The 22,785-nt window shown below is 43.2% G+C and overlaps 1 protein-coding gene across 2 annotated transcripts in view; it reads left to right on the top strand.

Moving 5' to 3' along the window:
- The window catches only part of Tango9 (transport and golgi organization 9), a 61,012-nt gene that overhangs the window by 4,548 nt on the left and 33,679 nt on the right, over positions 1–22,785 (top strand). Inside the window, exon 3 of one of the 2 annotated variants that reach the window (XM_075686879.1) lies at positions 20,439–20,687. In XM_075686879.1, coding sequence (XP_075542994.1) covers positions 20,439–20,687 — 249 coding nt within the window. The remainder of the gene's footprint in view (positions 1–20,438; positions 20,688–22,785) is intronic. The other variant, XM_075686878.1, reaches the window with a different exon arrangement.

The following is a 22,785-nucleotide window of genomic DNA, read 5'->3' as shown; positions in this document are numbered from 1 at the left end:
TTAATGATCTTAGGTAGGAGGCCCTCGACACGTCGTATGGTAGTGATCACTTACCAGCAGTCATTAAACTCCTATCATCACCACCAACCTTAACCACTAGGCCATGCCGATGGAAACTAAAGCTCGCTAATTGGCCGCTCTTTATGGGAAAATTCGAAACTGGAAGATGTCTTTTCGCCAGACCTAAGCGTTCATGAACTTAACAAAAAATTCACTGAGGTAATAATCTCAGCGGCAGAAAAGGCGATACCCCAGTCATCGGGAATTGTGAGCAAAAGGCTAAACCCCTGGTGGACGAAAGAGTGTACCAACGCCAAAAAAGAACAAAATAAGGCCTGGGGAATCCTATGGAGGTACCCTACCTGTTGCAACCTCTTAAACTTCAAACAAGCCAAAGCCAAAGCACGATTCATTAGAAGACAGGCTGAAAAATCTTCATGGCAAAAATACATATCTTCAGTCAACAGTACAGTAACATCAAAACGAATGTGGGACCAGGTCAGGAAATTTAGAGGAGCGTACTCATCGTACACAATTCCCCTACTTACATGTCCAGGCACACAAACAATACAAGAACAGGCAGATATACTTGGCAAACATTTCCGTGATGTATCCAGTTCAGGGAATTATACAGAGGAATTTTTACAATACAAACGGTCCGCTGAAAAACAGAAGCTGCCCACTACTGGCGCGTCGAATGAACCGTACAATTCCCCCCTGACACAACAAGAAATAAGCAGTCCTTTCTGCAGGGAAAACAACAGCGCCACGTCACGATCGTATTCACTACGCCATGCTGGCCAGTCTATCTCGGGCATCTGTAGACGCTCTCCTTAAATTTTTCAACATAATCTGGGAATCTGGTATAATGCCCGAAGAGTGGAAAAAAGCAATAGTAGTTCCATTTCTAAAAGCCGGTAAATCCCCAACATCCGCAAGCAGCTACAGACCCATTGCCCTCACAAGCTGTTTGGCAAAATCATATGAAAGCATTATCAATATAAGACTCTCATTCAAGAAAGAATCAAGAATCAAGAATTCAAGAATCAGGAAACCTCATAGACCCCCATCAGTGTGGATATAAAAAGGGTTGTTCAACCACCGACCATCTTGTCTGTCTTGAACATGAAATTCGACATGCATTTCTGCACAAACAACACTGTCTTGCAGTTTTCTTCGATTTAGAAAACGCCTATGATACCAAATGGAGATATGGAATTTTAAGAGACCTGGCCGACCTCGGCATCCGTGGTAAAATGCTGAATTGCCTAGCTGATTTGTCTAACAGAACATTTCAGGTACGTCTGGGTTTAGTTCATTCTAATACATTTACACAGGAAAATGGCGTTCCGCAAGGCTGTGTTCTCAGCACGACGCTGTTTATAGTACAGATGAATTCAATTAAGATTATACAGTCATCTCTTATGCACTCTGTTTACGTAGACGATCTCCAAGTAGCTTGTTGCGCCTCAAGTTTGCCAACCTGTGAAAGGCAGCTTCAAATGACAATAAATAAACTTACACAATGGGCTAACAAAAATGGTTTCCGTTTCTCCACACAGAAAACAGTCACTGTTTTGTTCTCTCAGAAACGAGGGCTACACAGCGATCCAGTCCTAAAATTGAACAACACCATATTGCCGGTGAAACAAGATCATAAGTTTTTAGGAGTAACCTTTGACACCAAACTTAATTTCCTAACTCGCATAAAAGCACTAATGATTAAAGCAAATAAAGCTCTAAATATCCTTACAATTTTGTCTCATAAGCACTGGTGTTCTGGCCGAGCGTGCCTTTTACGTGTTTACCGGGCTCTTGTGCGTGGCCTTTTAGACTACGGCTCCGTGGTTTACGGCTCAGCCAGACAGTCCTACATCAAGCGACTTGATCCTGTACATAACCTTGGACTGCGACTGGCAAGTGGCGCCTACAGAACGTCACCTGTCCAAAGTTTATATGTTGAGTGTAATGAACCCTCATTACATCAGCGCAGAGCATTACTCACTTTTTCCTACGTACTAAGAATTCAGTCATCACCACAACACATATGCTACAAAATCCTCACACAATGCAACTCACGCCTACACTATACAAATAAACCGAACATGATTAAACCGCTTGTCCTGCGATATGAGGAATATGTTCGGGATTGTAACATTCCTTGCAAAGTCCTACAGGCTGCCAGAAAGCCACAGCGTTTGCCCCCGTGGTACGATCTTGAACCGCTATGCGACTAGACATTGACACATATAAAGAAGACACCCCAAGCGAACACATCACACAGGACAAATATCAAAATAACATGCGATATTATACTGATGGCTCTAAAACGAAAGAGCACGTGGGTGTGGGGGTCGTAACGGAAAATTGGGGAAAAAGTATTCAATTGCCACAACACGCCTCTGTCTTCACGGCCGAAGTTTTCGCTATATGGGTTGTTGTAAAAAAGATTATCGCTGATAAACACAAAAATGCAGTCATATACACAGATTCTTTAAGCACACTAAAGGCTCTACATTTTAAATCTGAGGGTGAACCCTTGATTGGAGACATTTTAAACATGGTGGTGCTTAACGAATACGGGAGGTCAATTCGTTTCTGCTGGGTCTCAAGCCATGTGATAGATATGCATTGATGGCAGCGCACAAAGACATTACAAACACAACACTCCCATATAAAGATAGCATCCGTGCAATTAGAAAAGCCTTAACGGTAAAATGGCAACGCGAATGGGACCGTTGTGCCGACAACAAGCTACATCTCACGAAACCCATAGTTGGCGAGTGGAAGTCATGCTATCATCAGGAGCGGTTCATCGAAGTAGTTTTATGCCGACCACGCATTGGGCACACACACCTCACACACAATTACTTACTTACGAAGACACACCAACATGCGAGAAATGTCAACAGCCACTAACAGTTATGCACCTATTACTCACATGTACGGAGACTGAAACACACAGACGAACACTTTTGCACAAATTATATCAACTACACATACCTTTACACCCTGCTCTAATTTTAGGTGATGACCCACTAGTACCATTATGTGACGTTCGCAAATTTCTAGATGACACTGGCTTTTTACACAAACTATAGATCAACAAAGCCTTTCCCTTCATAAACTGGATTTTAAAACACATCGTGTTTGGCGCAGCATAGCCTCAGCCGCTTTTGCGCCATTAAACCCCATTTAACTAACTGTTCATTGTGCACAAACATGTCTAAGTAGCTTGCTTTATAAACTTGCCTGATTGATGAGATGTCAATGCAAATGTTGTGGAGGGTGTTGAAACACGAGCGATGACTGGATTTAAAGCAACCTATTTGCATTATCCAATAAGTGAGGTAATTAACGTTAGCTAATGAAACTTAAATATCAGTTGCTTGTGCGCAACGAAAAAGAAGCTCTTGACTAGCATAAACAAAAACCTATCAAGATACGAGTGCTGTTCCTGTAAATACCTTGGTTCTTTTTCTTGGCCACATTCAGTTGGCAGAACCGGTATGTAACTTAACAGTGGCTTCCGAGGAACGCACGTAGGTTCCCGGGCATGTGTGTGAAATTTTTTTTTTCCTTTAGTGAACTTTCCTGCACCTTCCACAGAACTGATTCTCCATAACCTAATAGTGTTCGACAAAATCAAATAAAAAACATATTTTCTTGATTTGTCAGTATTTCACTCAAGTTGAGCCTCGCCTAGCATGCTCCAATACGCGTATCTTTTGCTCCAAAATGAACAATTCCTGCTCCTAACCTGCTCCATTGTGCGAAATTTGCTGCTGCCAGAGCTGCTCCAAACTTCCTTCGCCACTCCATCCCTGCAAGCACATGAGATTGGGTGCTCCCACGTGTAGCTGTGCACGGCTTAGCCATATCTGGGGAAAGCGGGATCCTGGAGGTTGAGTCAGTACCGGCTGTTTGGACCTTTAAGGCCCTCTGGCAGAGGCAGCACACCTCTTCGGCCTCTATTTCACATAGACGGCACCTCCAAACTGGCTGAGCCGGAGGAAACCGGCAGTCGCCGTTTTCTGTCCTCCCTGTTCAGTCTTACTTCTTCTCGTTCGCCTTTTCGTCTGTCCTGGAGCCATATTCCGAAATGATCCGCCTCAGTGATACTATTGCCTTGGCCACGCCTTCGCCATTTGCATGCACTGATTGGCTGTTTTAGCAAGATCGGATGAACTACTAATCAGATTTTGCTCAACCAGCCAATCAGTGCATGCCTGACCACAGTACTATCGCTGAAGTGGATTGTTTCAGGATACGGCCCCTGTCTTCTATTCCCTTCTGGCTTCAAAATTTCCGGGTGGCCTGGGTTAACCTCGTGTGGGTAGCCAACCATCGTTATACCATGTTTGGTTATAGTAGTGGCTTACAGCTGGCGTTTCCAGAACCTGTCCTTTCCAGGTCCTGCAGCGTCCCCTCGTTGGGCTCCGTGCTGGCTGGCTGGTGTTGCTGCCAAACAATTTACTTTTACATATGGCAAGTTCATTCCCCTCCAGTCCCTGATTGCCCTCATAAACGAGGGCACACCGAAGAATTGTAGATGAAATACTGACAATTTTCCATGATTTTATGTAATGCATTCAGAGAGAAAAAAGAAACGGCGGTGAGAATGATCTCGCCTGTTCTGGTTGCAAAGACACTGAAGCTTTTGGCCCAGGTCATAAAGTCTCCAAGTTGGCAAGTGGTGATCTCCTTCTAAAACTCCACAGAAAGAAACAACACTAAAAACTGTCTAATCTAGTGTCATTCAGGAATCTCCCAGTGACAGTCGCACTGCGCCACACAATGAACACCACCCGCTTCCACCCGTTTCCGGTGCTGATCTCGTCGAACTGACTGAAGCTGGACTACTGGAGGGCTGGCGGGATCCAAATGTGATCAATGTCAAATGAGGCGTGATGGCAAGGAGATCGAAAAAAAAGTACCTAACTCTAACTTTCTCAAGTATGCTGTCTGAGACTATTGAGGCTGGGTACATAAAGACCCTGGTCAGACAGTACATCCCCAATCCTTTCCGTTGCTTTAATGGCCAAAGATTTGCCCGCAGCTCACAGAACTGCCGAGGCCGCCAGACTTGCGCTAAATGTAGTCCCCAAGAACACCCATCTGACAAATCTGAGAATACTCCACACTGCGTGAACTGTGATGGGGAACACACCGCATACTTGCAGTCTTGCCCATTCTGGAAAAGGGGAAAAAGAAATCGTGACAATCAAAGTGAAGGAAAACATATCATTCAAGGACACATGCAGCTGGGTTGAGTACATGCTAAAGATCTCTGCTGAAGTGGCGCTTCAGGGTGCAGGGCCGCAACAGCCTGTTTGACCCACACGCAGTGAACCGGCAGTGACACCTACCCCCACCCCCACCCCACCTGGCGGCTGCAGCTAGCGCTGCTCTGCCACCACAGCGGAAGGGGCCATCGACCTCCGGGATGGTGGCCTCAAAGGTCTCATCCGACGTGTGACAGCCTTGAAGTCAGACAGCGCTCACAAGAGCGTGTGTCCAGCGCCTTGCAAGATGCGATGGACACAACTGACCAGATGGCACCGCCAGCACCTAAGGAGCGGCGAGGTTCTCGCAATTGTTACAAAAAAGAAAAGCACTGCATCACGGTGCCCAGAGAGGGCTTCAACACATGGCACCAAAACCACATTCAGCATGGCTACAAATATTACACTGGAGTGTCAGAGGTCTCCTCCACAATCTCGATGTTAAAGAACTCGTACATAAGTATAATCCAGAGGTGCTGTGTGTTCAGGAAACACCTCTAACATATGAAAACAAATTTTCTTTGGCAACATGCTATTTTTCGTTAAAACCATGACACTGTCATGTCGTCGGGTGGTGTGGCTCTCATAGTCAACAGAGGTGTTGCCTGCGGGGAAATAAAACCTTGTATGCCCCTAGAGGAAGTTGCTTTACGCCTTCATAACTGCCAGCCACTGTTCCTCCACGAGGCTGGAAATAGTTCGAACTTCAAAGTTTCCCTGTTACCTAAATAAAATTGTAAAAATTACAAAAATACAATTATAACTGCGTAATTTTGTACGTTTTCATTCGTCTATTATAGTAGAACGGAGAAAGCCCAATTCTTTATGAAACTGAAATAAAACGCATGCTTCACTGCAACTATTGTCAAGTTTCACTTCAGTTGACAGTGAAGTTTCATGAGTAAAACGGGATCAGCAGTGAAATGAACTGTGCCGCCATCTTTTTAAGAGTGAAAAGCTCAGACCTCATGCACTTTGTCCGTGTCTTATGCACACCTCATTGCTTCCGCCGATGAAGACTTCTCAAGAACAGCAGATGCTCCTGAGGTATCAAGTACGACACCGTTTCGAAATGGTCATATGACGATTCTGTTTGCTTCTGTGATTGGCTGGTGGTGTAACAATCCTGTGAAGTGGTTCTCAACTGCTATTTTTTGTTATATCCTACTATAGTCACTATCAGCTCTATATACGTTCCTCCAAATTTTCACCTTCATAAAACCATATTTCAAAACTACGTAGATGAACTTCCAGCGCTATACATAGTTGTCAGAGATGTAAATGCACCTAACACTTTGTGGGGAGGCTCGTTACGATGCGAGATCTCACCTAATTGAAAACTTTCTCTTTTCTTCAGGAGCATGTATACTTAATAAGAGCCAACATACTACAGCATTGCACATAACAGATATTCCTCCATAGACTTAAGTGTAGTAATGAGTACACTAATTCCGTATCTGGAGTTCGAAGAATCCCTTTGGGAGCACCCACTTCCCAGTTATGTTCAACTTAACGAAACAAGATAGGTGCTTGCCACATTTTCCTTGACAGAACATACTCTGCCAACTGGGAGCTGTTCCGAGAGTCACGTATTTAGGCAGAGATGACATTGCTGCTTTTAATGTAGACGATGCTGTGGCATATCTAACAGGTTATATTATTGATGCTGCAATTAAATGTATCTGCAAACTAATGGATTGGCTAATAAGCATCGCATCCCCATGGTGAAATAGACGATTGTCGCAAATCGTGAAAAAAACAAAACAAAGCTTGCAGATATCTTCGCAATTCTCCAACCGCCAAAAACCATATTTCAAACGGGTCAAATCACAAGGCAGGAGAACACATCGACGTGCGAAGAGAAAGTTGGGATAAGTACATCTCCAGCATAAATTCGTACACAGATGAAACAAGTGTCTGGAATAGGGTAAATAAGTTAAAAATCAGGAGTCGCATCCCCTAACCTTAGTAAGTAGCCAGGGTGATAGACTAGAAGATCAGGCAGGTTGTGTAGGCAAACATCTTGAATATGCCTCAAGTGCATCACACTATACAGAAACATTCCAGAGTCTCAAAGAATGCAAAGAGCGGCAGCCCTTAAACCGCAAAGGTTCATCGAGTGATGCTTACAATCGCCCATTTACTTTAGCTGAACTAAGGCATCTCTTGCTTGTTGCAACAACTTGGTGCCAGGTGACGATCGTGTCATGTACGAAATGATTAGGTACCTACATCCTTGAAAGACTGAACACTCTTTTCAATGCCTTGTGGGCGGAGGGGATATTCCATCATTGTGGATAGAAGCTATAGTCATCCCGGTACTTAAACAAGGGAAAGACCTGGCCTTAGCCAGCAGCTACAGGCCAAATAGGGCTATCAAGCTATCTGTGCAGAGTGTTTGAAAAAATCGTAAACTAGCAGCTTAGTCTGTTTCCTAAAAAGTAGCAACAAACTAGACCCCCTTCAATGTTTCAGAGAGGGAAGGTCGACAGACCCCCTTGTTCGCATTGAAGCAACCGTCATAGATGTGTTTATTCATAAGCAGTTCTTACCTTCAGTATTTCTAGACCTAGAGAAAGCACACGACATAACATGGTGATTCAAGATTCTCCGCGATCTTTCTGCGATGGGCGTCCGTGGGAACATGTTAAACACAATTGAAAGCTATCCAACCACACTTCTCACATAAAAGTAGGCAATGCTTTATCTAGACAATTCGCCCAAGAAACTGGTGTTCCGCAAGGGGGCATGCTTAAGTTGCACACTCTTTATTGTCATTCCATGCACAACGTTTTATTACGTGTATGTCGATGATATACAGGTAGGTTTCAGATCATGCAATTCTGTTATCTGCAAACGACAAGTGCAGCTTGGAATAAACAAATTGTCTAAATGGGCAAGAGCCTCAAAATAAACACCCAAAGAAGTACCTGCATACTTTTCTCAAACAAGAGCACCACTGCCTAGTATTACAATCAAGGGAGAACAACTCTGAGCAGCCAACATAAATTCCTGGGAATCACTTTAGACTCTTAGCTCACGTTTGTTCGCCATATTAAGCATCTGAAGATCAAATGTCTGAAAACAATGAACCTTCTAAAGTTTGTCACGTACAACATGGGGTATTGATCGAAAGTGCCTTCTGAACATGTATAACATTCTTGTCCACTCGCGCCTTGATTAGGGGTGTATAATTTATAACTGTGCAACGCTAAGTGCATTAAAAATCCTAGACCCCATCCACCATCTGGGTATCGAGTCTCGCAACCGGTGCTTTCAGGAATATGATCCAGAGCCTCTACGTAGAGTCGAATCAGTGGCCACTTCATCTACAGCGATCATACAGCAGTTTTACATATTTTCTTAGAGTACAAGCCAACATAGAACATCCTCCTTTCTCAGCCATAAATGATGACCACTGCTACTCTTCCATAACAGACTTGCAGCAAGAAAGCCATTTGCTATGCGTGTGAGGAACCTCAGTGAGGAAATGGGTGTTCCAGTTCTTGAACATTGTCCTATGGCTCCAGTGAAACTATTGCCGCCATGGCGGTGGCAGCTGATAGAGTGCGATGCATCATTCGTAGAGGTCACTAAACATGCGCCAAAGGCACATATTAATAATTTCCTAGAACTCCAGTCGAAGTACTCTTGTACAGAGTTTTACACAGACACAACGAAAATACTACACACTGAGGTTATTTTTTTGCCATCTTAGGATAGGCCATACGTATGGCCCCCAGTCGTAGCTATTGACCGGTGATGGTCCTCCCGTATGCAATAAATATAGCAAGACACTAACAGTCCTTCATGTCTTGTTGCAATGACCAGTACGATGAGATATGTACGAAGGGGGCACAATGTGCGGTGGGCAATTAAGGGAGCTGTAAAAAAAATATAAGCGGAAGAGAGAGAGGGTGGCGACCTGTCGACGGGAAGAAAGCGTTGCCAAGCCAGATTCTGCTTTCAATGATGAAATGCTGATATCATATGAATATGATGAGTGAATAAACCTAGTAGCACAATTTTCTAAGTGACTTGAGTGCATTTATGATGTTTGATGCGGGTTCCAGATGGGAGATGCATACTCAAGTTTTGATTTTACAAATGATTGGTAGGCTAACGTCTTCACTTGTCGAGGAGTATGACGTAGATATCTCCTAACAAATCCCAGTGACTTGTTAGCAGATCAGATGATGTTAGTGATGCGCAAGTGCCAGGACAGATCACAAGATAGTGACACCGAGGTATTTGATAATTGGACTGATTCGATTGGAACATTGGCGACGGAATAGGTAAATCTGAGGGTGTTACGGCAGCAAGTGAAAGACACAGGTTTGAATTTGTTGTGATTTAAGTTAATTAGCCAGCGGTTACACCATTGTAAAGCACAAACCTCCCAGTTGTATTGAAGGGCCCACTGGTGAGGTAAGAGTGCTACTACTGCCCACATGTTTAGATCATTCTTTAGTAATAGTGCTTTTATGATCATAGCGTACATCATTACTCATTGTCATTATTTTAATACCTGTACATTTTACATACTTTACAGGGACTGAGCTTTAGGTCCTTTTACAGCCAAGTACGATTCACCTATTCATCTCATTCACTAACCATTGGCACTACATCACCACTTGCACTAGTGCTCTTGCATCACTAAACACCACACGTCATCATCTTATGCAGCAGTCGGTCCATCCTTCTTGGAATCTGGTGTACTGCACCCCATAACAAGCATCTTTACGGCTGAGGCCCATGCAATGTTGCCGGCTGTGACACATATAAGGAAATCAAAACTTCAAAAAGCCAGTATATTCAGACTCCTTAAGCATTGTAAAAGCCTTGATGTCACTTTGCAAACACAAAAATGCTGTATTAATTGAGCTGTATTCAATTCTGTGCACAGGGTATATAAATAACCAGTATGTTATATGCTGGTTAGATATACACAGGGCATTGAGGGTAATGTGCTAGCAGACCAAATGGCCACAACAATTGCATCGCAAGCGACTTCTACCAGAACATGCACCGAGATCACCACACAAATGGACTGTGGCTGTGCTGCTGAACAGTGTGGTGGGTCCCACCTGCAGCAGCAGCCGTGTTCTGATCGAGGCGCAATGCAAGAATACTCGCCTACTGAATTTTATATGCATGTCAAAAGAATCGCAGGATGTCACCATTAATCCAGATAATGGCATGTCTGATAGCCCATCTGATGCTTTCAAATGCTAAACCCCATGTTTATTTTATGGCAGTTGGTTGACAACTAAGCTTGCTGCTACATGTCTAAAAAATATACCTGGTAACATGGCGAAATGATGGAACAAGTACCTAATCTTTTCCAATATTGTCTAGTTTCCAATCTTGTCAATTTTGATTTTGTTGTGATCGCTTTGTTGTGATGCATTCCTTAGCTGTTGACTGAGCACTAATTTTTATTAAAATAATAATTTGCTATCATGAGTAGCTTTCCATCTTGAAAGGCTTTATTTGTTAAGTAGTTCTCTTTTCTCCAGAAGTGATGCCTTCATTTGTCATCTGGCCAGGCTACAGCTGTCGTCCCAGCTGGCATTTCACCTCATGTGTGCTCTCTCTCTCTCCTGCTCTCCCTTACCCTCATCCTAAAGGATCATCCATTCTTTTACCTGCTGGTCTGGTCAATTTTCTTTTATGCAAACGTCTGTCAATGTCTAGCAATCAAGCCTTCCCTCCTGGCCATTCCAACAGCATTGCCATTTGCGAAATTTCAGAAAAAAAGAGGAAAAATACTTGCATATTCTCTTAGTTTAAAACAACCTGTTTTATACCTTTAACTCTTGCTACTGTGTCCACAGAAATAAAAAAGAAGTTCGATCGACACTTGCTCAATGCATTTTCAAACATTTGTTGGAACTCTTCTAGTAACACCATTACACCATCTGAAATGACAACTGAGGTTTAAATATTTGTCAGATATGAAAATTTTGGGCAGGCTGGGGAGTCTGAAAAAAATAAAACTTTGACTGGAGGTATAGGCAAAACTAGCCACCATTGCTCCTAGCACTTCAACAAAATGACACACAATTTGGGCCTTGATCGACTTGGTAACATAATGTTTAAATGACAGCAGCAGTGAAGCCATAGAACCTCAGTGAAACTGGAGGCTCCAGTAGAATGCACAACACTAGACCACGTTGCTTGCACAGAAAAGCTGATCGAGTGCCATAATCAAGTGTGAGGAGGTTGCTGCATGCTCCCTGACCTGACAATCAACTATTTCTTCGCAAGCCTAAAGAATGCAGTGAAAAACTAACAGAGTGCACCCTGCTATGAGTAAACGCAAATGCAGAACTTTTCCGTTTTGACATTTGCGAAGCTACTGCTTTCCCGCATAGCATTAGCAACACTATTGCTAGTATTGATGCCAACAAATCTTCATAATTTTTTGTGTGTGTGATCGGACTTGAAAAGTTAGGAACTAGGAGCGAGGTGTATATTTCGTATATTTCTTTTTTTTTCCTCTCAGCACTTAGAAAAAGAAAAGCAAATTATTACATTTGTGTTTTTGAGGTGCTTCTTTGAAGTTTCACATAAGGATAAAAGGACCTAATAAAGAAATGACAAAGAATGAGTGTCCAACTCAAGAGATAAGATAGAATTCGGCGAACCGCCAAAACTGATCAACAAGGCGAAAATAAGCGATTCGAAATTGTCAGAAAGGCTGAGGAAGGCGTAAAAATTTGATGCAGCCTGAAATCAATGAGAAGGAAACTTGGCATAGGACAAACCAAGATGTATGCACTGCAAGATAAGCAGGGTAATATCATCAGCAATCTCAAAGGTATAGTAAAAGCAGCAGAATTCTATACTGACCTGTACAGTACTCAGAGGACTCAGGATGACTCCATTCAAAACAGTAATGAACAGGATACAGAAACTCCTCCTATAACTAGCGATGAGGTCAGAAGGGCCTTGCAAGACATGAAATGGGGAAGTGCAGCAGGAGAATATGGAATTACAGTAGATTTAAAGATGGAGGAGACATAATGCTTGCAGAACTGGTGGCTCTCTATACGAAGTATCTGTCGACTGCAAGGGTCCCAGAAAACGGGAAGAATGGAAACGTACTAATCCACAAAAAGGGAGACATTGAAAATTGTAGTCCCATTAGCTTACTCCCAGTATTATAAAATATTCACCAAGATGATCACCAATAGAATAAGGGCAACACTGGACTTTAGTCAACCAAGGGAACAGGCAGGTTTCAAGAAGGGATACTCTGCAGTGGTACACATCTATGTCGTCAATCACGTAATCAAGAAATCCAGAGTACAATAAGCCTCTCTATATGGCGTTCATAGATTATGAAAAAGGTATTTGATTCAGTAGAGATACCAGCAGTCAGAGGCATTACATAATCGAGAAGTACAGGACGCTTACGTAAATATCTTGGAAAGTATCCACAGAGATTCCACAGCTACCTGAATTCTCCACAAGTAGGGAGATAAATATCAAGGGGTCAGACAAGGAGACAATCTCTACAATACTATTCACTGTGTGCTTTAAGTATTCAAGCTATTAAACTGGGAAGGCTTAGGAGTAAGGATCAACGGTGAGTATCTCGGCAACCTTCAATTTGCAGTTGACATTGTCCTGTTCGGCAACACTGGGGACGATTTACAAAAAATGATTGAGTACCTTAAAGGGACACTGAAACGATTTTGACGATTTTCTACAAACGTACTGAGTCATTAGAGTAGGTCCTTCTGATAATTGACGCATCTAAGTGCTCCGCGTAAAGCATGTAATTTATTATAAGGTTTTAAAAATGCACATTGCTGCCAATCGCAGCACACTGCGCGGCGGAAGTTTAAGCCGCCCCTACCCATATGACGCAGATCACCCATATGACATCAGTGGGGCGAGCTATCCGATTGGCTGACCTGGACGCGTGATCGATAATTTTTCCAGCTTTATGGTAAACAAATGATGTTCGTAATAGTTGGAATGTTAGTTAATTTGCCTTTATAAAAAGAAAGTAACATAAAGGGAATGCACAAGGACAATTTTTCAATACAATTAAGCACTTCCGGGATACAGCAAGTGTCGTCTGCTTGTTACGTGCTCAGTCTTTGACGAGAGCTCTGCCGTCAGTGTCGGTCTCTTTTCCTGAGCGCTATGATTCGACTTCGTTGCGTTGTGGACTGAAAACGTAGCGACTGGCAATATGTCAAGCTGCGACATCGTGTCCCTCTGCAAGCCGGTAGACGAGCGGACTGGCTGCAACACATCGGACTGCCGCTATCCGATCAGCGCCAGGATTTGTGCGATTGCGGCCGTCACTTTACACCGAAAGCTTACTAACGCAATAGCGTTTCTAAAGTCCGATATTAGGGTAAACTCAAGCGCAAAGGGGACAGTGCCTGGCCGTGCCCCCTTGTGTGTCGTTTCATGGGATGAACAGAAGTGCAAATGTTAATGGTCTGCACGGTGCAGCCACCTGATGGCATAGAGCTCAACCAGACACAGTAGCAGTAACAAAATGTATTCAATTCTTCTTTGCTGCTGGTGTAAATTTTTTGCAGGAGTGTAATCGTTAACACGTTGTTTTTGTAAATGTTTAAAATGTTTTACATTTGGTTAGAGCAATATTAGCTCTTTCTTTGGCTGGTTAAGCTCTGCGCCAACGGGTGGCTGGACCATGGAGACCGATCAGGCAGCTCGCATATGTCTACGCTAAAGTTCCTTCATCAGCTTAGTTTATGCTTCTACCATTCGTTGAAATGTTCCGCTAGTGTGTGGTTAACGGAATACCAGACACGTTCGGCGCTGCGACAGAATGCTCGAAACGCACACTGCTTCGATAGCTCTCGCTTAGGGTCGACGGCCAAACGGCTAGCGGAGAGGTCTCGCGCAGGTGGGGGCGGGCTCCAAAACAACCGGAAGTGGACGATGTGACGTCGCATCGTGACGCAGAACCAGTGAAGGCGGAGCTTAGCCCCGATGGCTCGACGAATGAGTTGAGGAGGAAAAGCATGGTTAGAGAGGAGGGCAACTTGTAATCATTTGTAGCTCCATTAATATGTAACGTTCCACTTAAATTGTGGTGCAAATGTTCTACTTAAGCTGTACCCTACGCGTCCGTCTTAGCATCCGAAATTTGTCCAAACTGTTTCAGGGGCCCTTTAAGAGTATGAGTGGGGTTGAAAATTTATATGCAGAAGGCAATAATGATCAGTAGCCGGGCAAGGCAGCGAGTTCAGGATCGCCAGTCGGCCTCTAGAGTCTGTGAAGGAGCACGTTTACCTAGGTCAATTAATCACAGGGAAATCACAATTAATCATGAGAAGGAAATTCATAGAATGAAAATGGGTTGGATCACATATGGCAGACATTGTCAGCTCCTGATTGGAAGCTTACCGTTATTATTACCCGCCGTGGTTGCTCAGTGGCTATAGTGTTGGGCTGCTGAGCATGAGGTCGCGGGATCGAATCCCGGCCACGGCGGCCGCATTTTGATGGGGGCAAAATGCGAAAACACCAGTGTGCTTAGATTTAGGTGCACGTTAAAGAACCCCAGGTGGTCAAAATTTCCGGAGTCCTCCACTACGGCGTGCCTCATAATCAGAAAGTGGTTTTGGCACGTAAAACCCAAAATATTAAATTAATTACCGTTATTATTTGTGGGGTTCTCACCTGTGCTCTTGGGACGAAGAAACAACACAGTAGTGCAACAATCACAAGGGCATTTATTGCACCTTTCATAGATCAATACCTGCTAGCTGAGTTGCTATCCACAAAACATGCCGATGGGCGCGTGACAAATCTAGGAAGTCAGACTCACTGCAACCGGATAACGAGCAAATATATTCGCCCCATGCTGGACACCAATGTCTGGTCGTTCGTGCGTACGGTCACGTGAACGGTGGCGCGTCCGAACGAGGCCTCGCAAGACAGTCTCGCAGAAGCATGCATTGGCACACACGCGGGACATCGTATCAGGGGACGCGTGAGAGTCATGCATCCCCACACATTGAAAAGGAACGTGTACAATCAGTGCATTTTACCGGTGCTGACATATGGGGCAGAGACTTGGAGACTGACAAAGAAGCTTGAGAACAAGTTAAGGACCACGCAAAGAGCGATGGAATGAAGAATGCTAGACATAACATTAAGAGACAGAAAGAGAGCGGTTTGGATCAGAGAGCAAATGGGTATAGCCAATATTCTAATAGATGCTGAGAGAAAAAAATGACACTGGGCAGGTCATGTAATGCACAGGTTAGATAACCATTGGACCATTAGGGTTACAGAATGGGTGCCAAGAGAATGGAAGCACAGTAGAGGACGGCAGCAGACCAGGTGTTGCGATGAAATTAGGAAATTTGTGGGTGCTAGTTGGAATTGGTTGGCGCAGGACAGGGGTAATCGGAGATCGCAGGGAGAGGCCTTCTTCCTGCAGTGGATGTAAAATAGGATGATGATGATGATAATTGTCAAATTGTCACATTTTTACTACTATACATCCTTTTGAAACACCAGTGATCAGGCTATCATTTTACGTATCACAGTATACAGTGCAACTGCAATGTCCTGAAATAAAATGTTGAAATTTGAATGCACCGAAAACAAGCACAATTCTAGCAGTAACGAAAGAGTTAAGACGTTTGCTGAAACTTTAGTGGTAGTTTCACAAAGAAAAATGACGATTCCACTCTGTGAAGATGGAATGGCAGTGAAAGCTGACGACAGTCAAAGCTCTCAAATGAAAAGTGCTTTCGCTGCCGTTCCATCTTCATAGAGTGCAATGGTTGTGCGGGCTCGTCATTGTTGTTATCACTCAACATCGGAGGAACTTTCATCAGTAGTCATTTCATGCCGGCACCGTTTACATTCTCATTGCTGTTCCCTACGGCGCTCCTCGTACACATGTTGTTCTTCGGGTGTACGAACCATAAGTGTTCGTCCAATCGATAATGCAGCTGTTTTTAGCGTTGATACCTTTCCTGCTTATATGCTGCGATAACGTTGACATCACGCTATTTTTCAAGGCGAGCATTCTAATTTTTTCCCGCATTTTAACATGTGTGCTGCCGCATTGCACCCGTATGGGTTTGTTAGAAATTGCTATGTCCGTTTCTGTTGCCGGACGCCGAAGAAAAGTATGGAAGGTTAGTCATGTACATCTTTCGCTGTAAAAAAAGCTTTTTTATGTGTCCCCCCCCCCCCTATAGAGCTGCATTTGCATCCCCTTCCTCATTTTCTTTGCCTTTTTGTTCCACTTCCTGTTGTGGGCTTTCTCTGCCTGTACAAAGTAAATCCGACTTTGCAGATGAAAAAAGAAATTTTCATAAATGTTTTTGCACTCACTCTTATGTTAACTCCTGCTGGACTGGTTATCTGAAGTCATCACCTTTTCATTATAGCACAGATACGTTTCCCATTTAATCAAAATTTAGCTTTCACTTGAGGCCAACTTCAACATTTCTATTCTAATTCATGAGAAGTGCAAAAGTGCTCACTAGGAATTTTATTCCAGTACCAGAGAAAGTTGAATTTTTCCAGCTGTAGAAGCATGCTTTTGTAAACAAATACAATGCATATTAGTTCAGCCTAATTAAAATTTTTACATTCTTAGCAAGAACCATGTCCTTAAATTAGTAATATGCTTCAAATCTGTTAGTGTTGCTTACTCCAAACCTCATTCGACAGTGATATTATCATACATTACAGAGTTCAACCTGTGAAATTGGTCTTCAGTCTTTATATACGTGTGTGTGTGTGTGTGTGTGTGTGTGTGTGTGTGTGTGTGTGTGTGTGTGTGTGTGTGTGTGTGTGTGTGTGTGTGTGTGTGTGTGTGAGTGTGAGTGAGATTTATGGCAATGTTTGTAAACAGTGGAAGACAAATCAGCAATCTGCTCCCATCAATTGGCTGATTCTCTTTGAAGGAAGACAAACCACATCATTCAGTTTGATGGATGTAGAACAAAAGTTCCCATGTGCACAGAGCTGCGGGGAGATAAGGTTTCCTCCCAAGTATGGAATCTTCACATGAGATCATCACAGGACCAGAACAGCCTGTCTAGCCTCAGCTCTGTTGAACAGCACAAAGTGCCTCTCCACTTGTAACATGTGTGGTCTTGTCTGCAGTTGCGTACACAGGGACGTACCGAGGCTGTAAACCACGGTTATAACTCCAACCGCCAGTGCAGAAGTCGTTGAGCCTGGCATTAATGGAAAGTTTGGATCCCTCTCTACTGTTGAATGCACACCAAACAAGCCAGTCCTCTCGTCAGACAGCTCCTGGACCTCCCTGTGCAGAACTGGTTGGGTTTTAAGTCCAATGCTAAGAACAGTCTCAGAATTTTCATTTCGAAATGAGACCTGTAATTCTCAGCATATCATATAGGCTATGTTGAATTTAATACCTCAGAATTTTGATGTAAGCAGGGGAAGCTTAAGCATGGCTCATTTGTTTTTAATATGCTGGAGTGCGTTCTCACTTGTGGAAATTTCAACAAACCAGTTACTAATTGATTAATGTATTAATTACATTTTAGCTGAAGTAAAATTTTTTTATGCAGCTGTATTCCTCATGGTCAGAAATAAAGATAAAAAATGTGTCCTATTCTTTCTTGGTGTTGAACTGTGTTCAGGCATCAGTGTTAATGAAAACCCTGTAACTCAAAGCAAAATTACGTGTTTACAACTTGCCATTTAACTCTGCAATGAAAGCAGATGTCCTATTTCTTTATAGTGCTTCTGAGTGAGTTAAAATTTAGTGAAGCGAACATCTGGAATCAGTTTACACATATTTACCAGCTCAGCTACAACCGTTTTGCAAACATGTTTAAGAGTAATGATGTTTACAGCCATGCATAGCACATCAAAGTTGTCTGCTTTAAATGTTCTTTATCAAGTACAGCTTACAATGCTTTGGTTGCGACGTTGTAATCTTGGGCCGTGATAACATAAAACTGTTCTAATCTGGGGCGCTATAACGTAAAACTATTCCAAACTTTTCTATTCCAATTCTGCAATAAGCCCTCTGCGATTGGTCAAAAACATTTTTGGACCACTCCCACTTCACTTGTCTGTCACGCGACGTCACGAAAACCGCGATAGCTCCCCATGTGATATCACGTGCCCACACTGATTATGCATGATTTGACCGAACAAAAGAAAAATAGTTTCTGATTTGACGCCTTTTTGCTATTAGCCCTTGGCTATTGGTCAAAAGTTTTCGGGCTGCACCCACTTCATCGGTCTGTCACTTGATGTCGCAAAACCGCAAAAACTCACCGCATCAAAGTCACATGTACGCGTTAAAAGATGCATTAACATGCCGAACAAAACTGAATTTTCTTCTGAATAGCCGCAGGCCGCCCCGTTCCAAAAGGAATAAAAGACGGCTACCGCCGGTTGCTCAGGCACTGGCTACTCGCACCTGCCGGAGAGCATGGGTTTATTTACGTATAATAAATCTTTTTGCTTGGCCATGTAACGTTTACGAGCAGTTTTGGCATGTTTACGACCTCGTTCTGTCAACTCTTCTCTGCTGAGGATCTGTTTCAGCGTCATTCTTAAGCTTCCATTGCATGCCGCCGCGATTTTCGACCAGCCACCACAAGCTAAGTAAGGAAAAGCGGACCAATCAGACGCCGACACCACCCTCTTCATCAGGTTATTGATTTTCAGTGCAGTGGCTCAGCCCCATCGAATCCCTCTCCACTTGAGCGTGCTCGTCGCCTCTTGTGAGCCAATTAGATAAGACAAGCCGCTCAGTGTAGGCAATGTTATTCATTTTTCAAGCAAACAAAAGTGACCTCCTATGAACGAGGAGAGTGTTTGATTGGTCTGTTCAAACAACCTTGCGGGTGACCGCCCAATGCTTGCGTCGTCGGTTACACAAATTTGACGTCAATAGATTGGAATAAAAGCATATTAGAATATTTTTACGTTAAAGGGCCCCTGTTCTTACTCCAAATCCACCAATTCGCTCTCCCTAATAGGTCAAAATGGCTGACCCCACCCATGTATGTGTGGCACCTACCTACGTAGGCTAGACCTGAACCATTTTCACCTATCATGGAGGGCTAATGGCGGATTTGGGAGAAACAGATTTGAATAGGTCTGCATTATCCCGGGCTTTGATATTACAATTTCCTTTTAAATTTCAAAATTTTCATCCTCTCTTGCAAAATACTTGGTCTAAAGTAAAACTTGTGAGGTGAGAACCTGACTTTTTCTTTTTGATGTAAAAATGTTCCCTGGAAACATTGTAGCTGCTGAATTTAAAGCAATTGTTTTATGCACTGTTGGGGAAGAGGTGCTTGACAGTTATGTACATGGGAGCCATGGTGACAGCCATTTTATTTCCAAGTATATTGCCTTGCTCTAGCAGTTAGGATTTGGTGAGTGGCAAGTGGCAATTCTGTCAGATTGCTGGTGCTTCTCATGCTGTCATTAACTTACCTCTGTGCATTTGACCAAGCAAATGTCTCTCCTGATATTGCATTCCACAAGTGTGACTGTTTATGTTGTAAATCATCTTTGCCAGAGAGCATTAGTAAACAGTTTTTGAAAAGTGATTCTCGTAGGCTAGTGGACTCCTGTACACTTTGAACTTTATTTGCCAAGGTTTGGTAAATGCGAAAATAATACATTGAGTGTCTGGATCCTTAGCACCATTCTAGTATGGATCTATACATAAATAACAATAATACCCATTCAGACAAAAAATTAATCTTTTTATTCATGCAGGCAGGAAACATTGTATAGTAATTTAATTTCAGCAGCATAATACCATTTTTCAGCATTTAATGCAATTCCTTGTAATTTCTTAGCATAACAAGAAAAGCGTCACTTTTTCACCTGAATAAGGGGGCTGTTGCACAATGGGGTGCAACTAACACTAAATAGCTTCCCCTTTTCCTATATGCAGTGTTTTACTGGTGGCTACAGAAAGTTACCAGCTTTGTGGCCTTATATTCAAAACATCCAAACAACTTAATTTTTTTTTATTGGGATAAAGAAATATCAGGATCAAAGCAGCCAGTAAAAAAAATGAAGAAACGAAGTGGTGTTTACTGTTCTCATGTATTGTGTGAAAACTAGCAATAAAGTAAGATCCATGGCTTTTTTTAATACTTGGCGAGTGACATTTCGCAGTGTTTTCGCAGGCGGTCGGCATGTTCTTGGGCGAACTGTCGTGCCTACTGGCGTTCCGTGTCGTCTTCTTTTACTACACCCGGAAAGCCAAAGCGGGCGAGTCTGTCGAGCTGCCTCCCAGTGTGACTGGCAGTCGCGACTTCAATCCTCTCATCTTCCTTCCTCCAGCCATGTGCGATCTGGTCGGCACCTCCATCATGTACATTGGACTCAACCTTACCTATGCATCCAGCTTCCAAATGCTCCGAGGTGAGTTTGCCTCATTAATCCATTCCCTTTGGCATGTGTGAGCGAAACCACAAAGAGAGAGAGAGAGAGAGAGAGAGAGAGAGTGAAATCAACTTCTGTTGAGCTCTTCGCCCCAGAAGTCTTCGCCCCAGGTGGGCAGCCGCCTCAGTCCAGGAAGTCGTGGACAGGAGCCATCTCTATAGTCTGGCTGATCAGACTATGCAGGCCATTCAGGATAGGGCTTTCTAGCTGAGCCTCCCACTGCTATTCTGTTAGGTCTCTGGTGGTAGAGCAGAAAACTTGGGAAAAGCTGTAAAGGTTTGCCCCAATTAGAGAAGATTGCACAATTTCAATTTACAGACAGTTGAGAGTACCGCTACAGCAACGTGCATTTCAATGAAGGTAACCACTAGCATGTCGAACACGGGAAGATGCATACCAGTTAATTCCAAGATTTTATTTGTGCATTCTTTTTGAAGGCCTCTTCAAGGAAGATGACAAAACTGTCAGTTCTGCTTTTGTATGTCGCAAAAAGTAAAAAAGTGTGGAGGTTGTTCATGAAAGGCTTAAGCTCCACTGTGTTTTAGATTATACTAACAAAAGTAACAAAGACTACCTTGATGTCTTCTTCAGTGCAAAGACACAGAAGCCTGAATTCTTGTCAAGGGTAATAATATCAGAGACAGGCACTTGGCAAAAGGCAATGGCAGGATTTCTGCAGGACAAACGAAAGCCATTAGCAATTAACGATCTTCTCCTAGCGAAGAATTCTCAGGGCATCAACCTCATCAAAATTTTCGGTGGCAGTCATTTCTGCCTTTTCTGCAGATATTAAGGAACTTGTATTATTCACTTCCACATAGCTTCAGTCTTCATAGTCTTCAGGTATGCTGACGATTACCTGTTTTTTGATTAACCATGACAAGGTTCCTTGGATTCCAACCTTGCAACCTGCAGCCGCTGGTGGTGGTAACACACAAACTGCCAGTGTCGAGTGGTTCTCTGAGGTGTGTTTAGTTTTTTCATTTCCTGGCCAATCACGCCCGTTGGTACTGCAAACCTCGAGGCAACTGCTGCCGTAAAAGTTGGCACACTCGAAACTCTTAAAACTAACGTTAGGTTGTGCTTTGATAATGCCTTGAATAATTTCTGCTGCCACTGTATTAATGACTTCGCCCACTCAGTGTGATCGCCTGTTGGATGCAGGTTACCCTGTGCATAACCAAGTATCTGTAGCCGAACATTTGCTAAAACAAATGCATGAGCGTGCTAATGCTGTGAACGCTCCTAGGGTCCAAGAACAAATTTGCCATTGTGCCGTATTTGCAGAAAATTTCACACTGCTTGCAGAAGGTAGCAGAATGCGCAAATATAAGAGTAGTGTTTTCTGCGCCTTGCAGTTTGTGTAGGCTCTGCAAAATTGGCAGCCCATGTGCTAGCAAGAGACAAGGGTGCAACTGTCGCAGAGCATGTGGTAATCCCCCTCTTCTGCGGCAGACAGGTCATTGTCTAATTGAAAGGCTCGGAGAACATTAAAAAAATCGTTGATGATTGGCTAGCATTGTGCTGCAGAGTGTATGGGTGTTGTCTTCCCTTTCAGAGTTGTGCTATTCTTGCCAGAAATAAAGATGCTCTAACTAGACTGATAGTTAAATTTGCAAAAATTGATAGTCTTGGTTCTCAGTGTAGAGCATCCCTTCCATATCTGTCAGAAAAAGAGCTGGCATTTTTAAAAGTTCACTAGTCTGCACAGGACTTGTAAGCTACTTGAGTGTCGTGTGTGTGTACATGTGCCCTGTTTCAAATAAATCACTTGTTGAAGAGTGTGCATGGCTGGTACAATTTGATGCTCATTCCAAATAGCATCTTGCTTCTAAAAACATGTTAATTATGCAAAGTAAAGTTTTTATAGAGTGCTGACAGGGAAGAAACAAATACACAATAACCACGAATCATTTATTCAGGAAGATCAAAATGCAAAAACACTAATTCTTCAATAGTGCAATGTAGGCATAGCGACTGATGATGCAGCACTTTGCATTCTGTTGGTCATTCTTCTGGGCACATGACTCAACAGAGTGAACAAGCCTGCTGGCAGATGAGAGCACAGGTGTGCAGG

Source organism: Dermacentor variabilis, chromosome 3 (assembly GCF_050947875.1).
Source record: "Dermacentor variabilis isolate Ectoservices chromosome 3, ASM5094787v1, whole genome shotgun sequence".
Lineage (NCBI taxonomy): Eukaryota > Metazoa > Arthropoda > Arachnida > Ixodida > Ixodidae > Dermacentor > Dermacentor variabilis.
The sequence above is the reverse complement of the archived record's forward strand: the minus strand, read 5'-3'. Positions and strand labels throughout refer to the sequence as shown.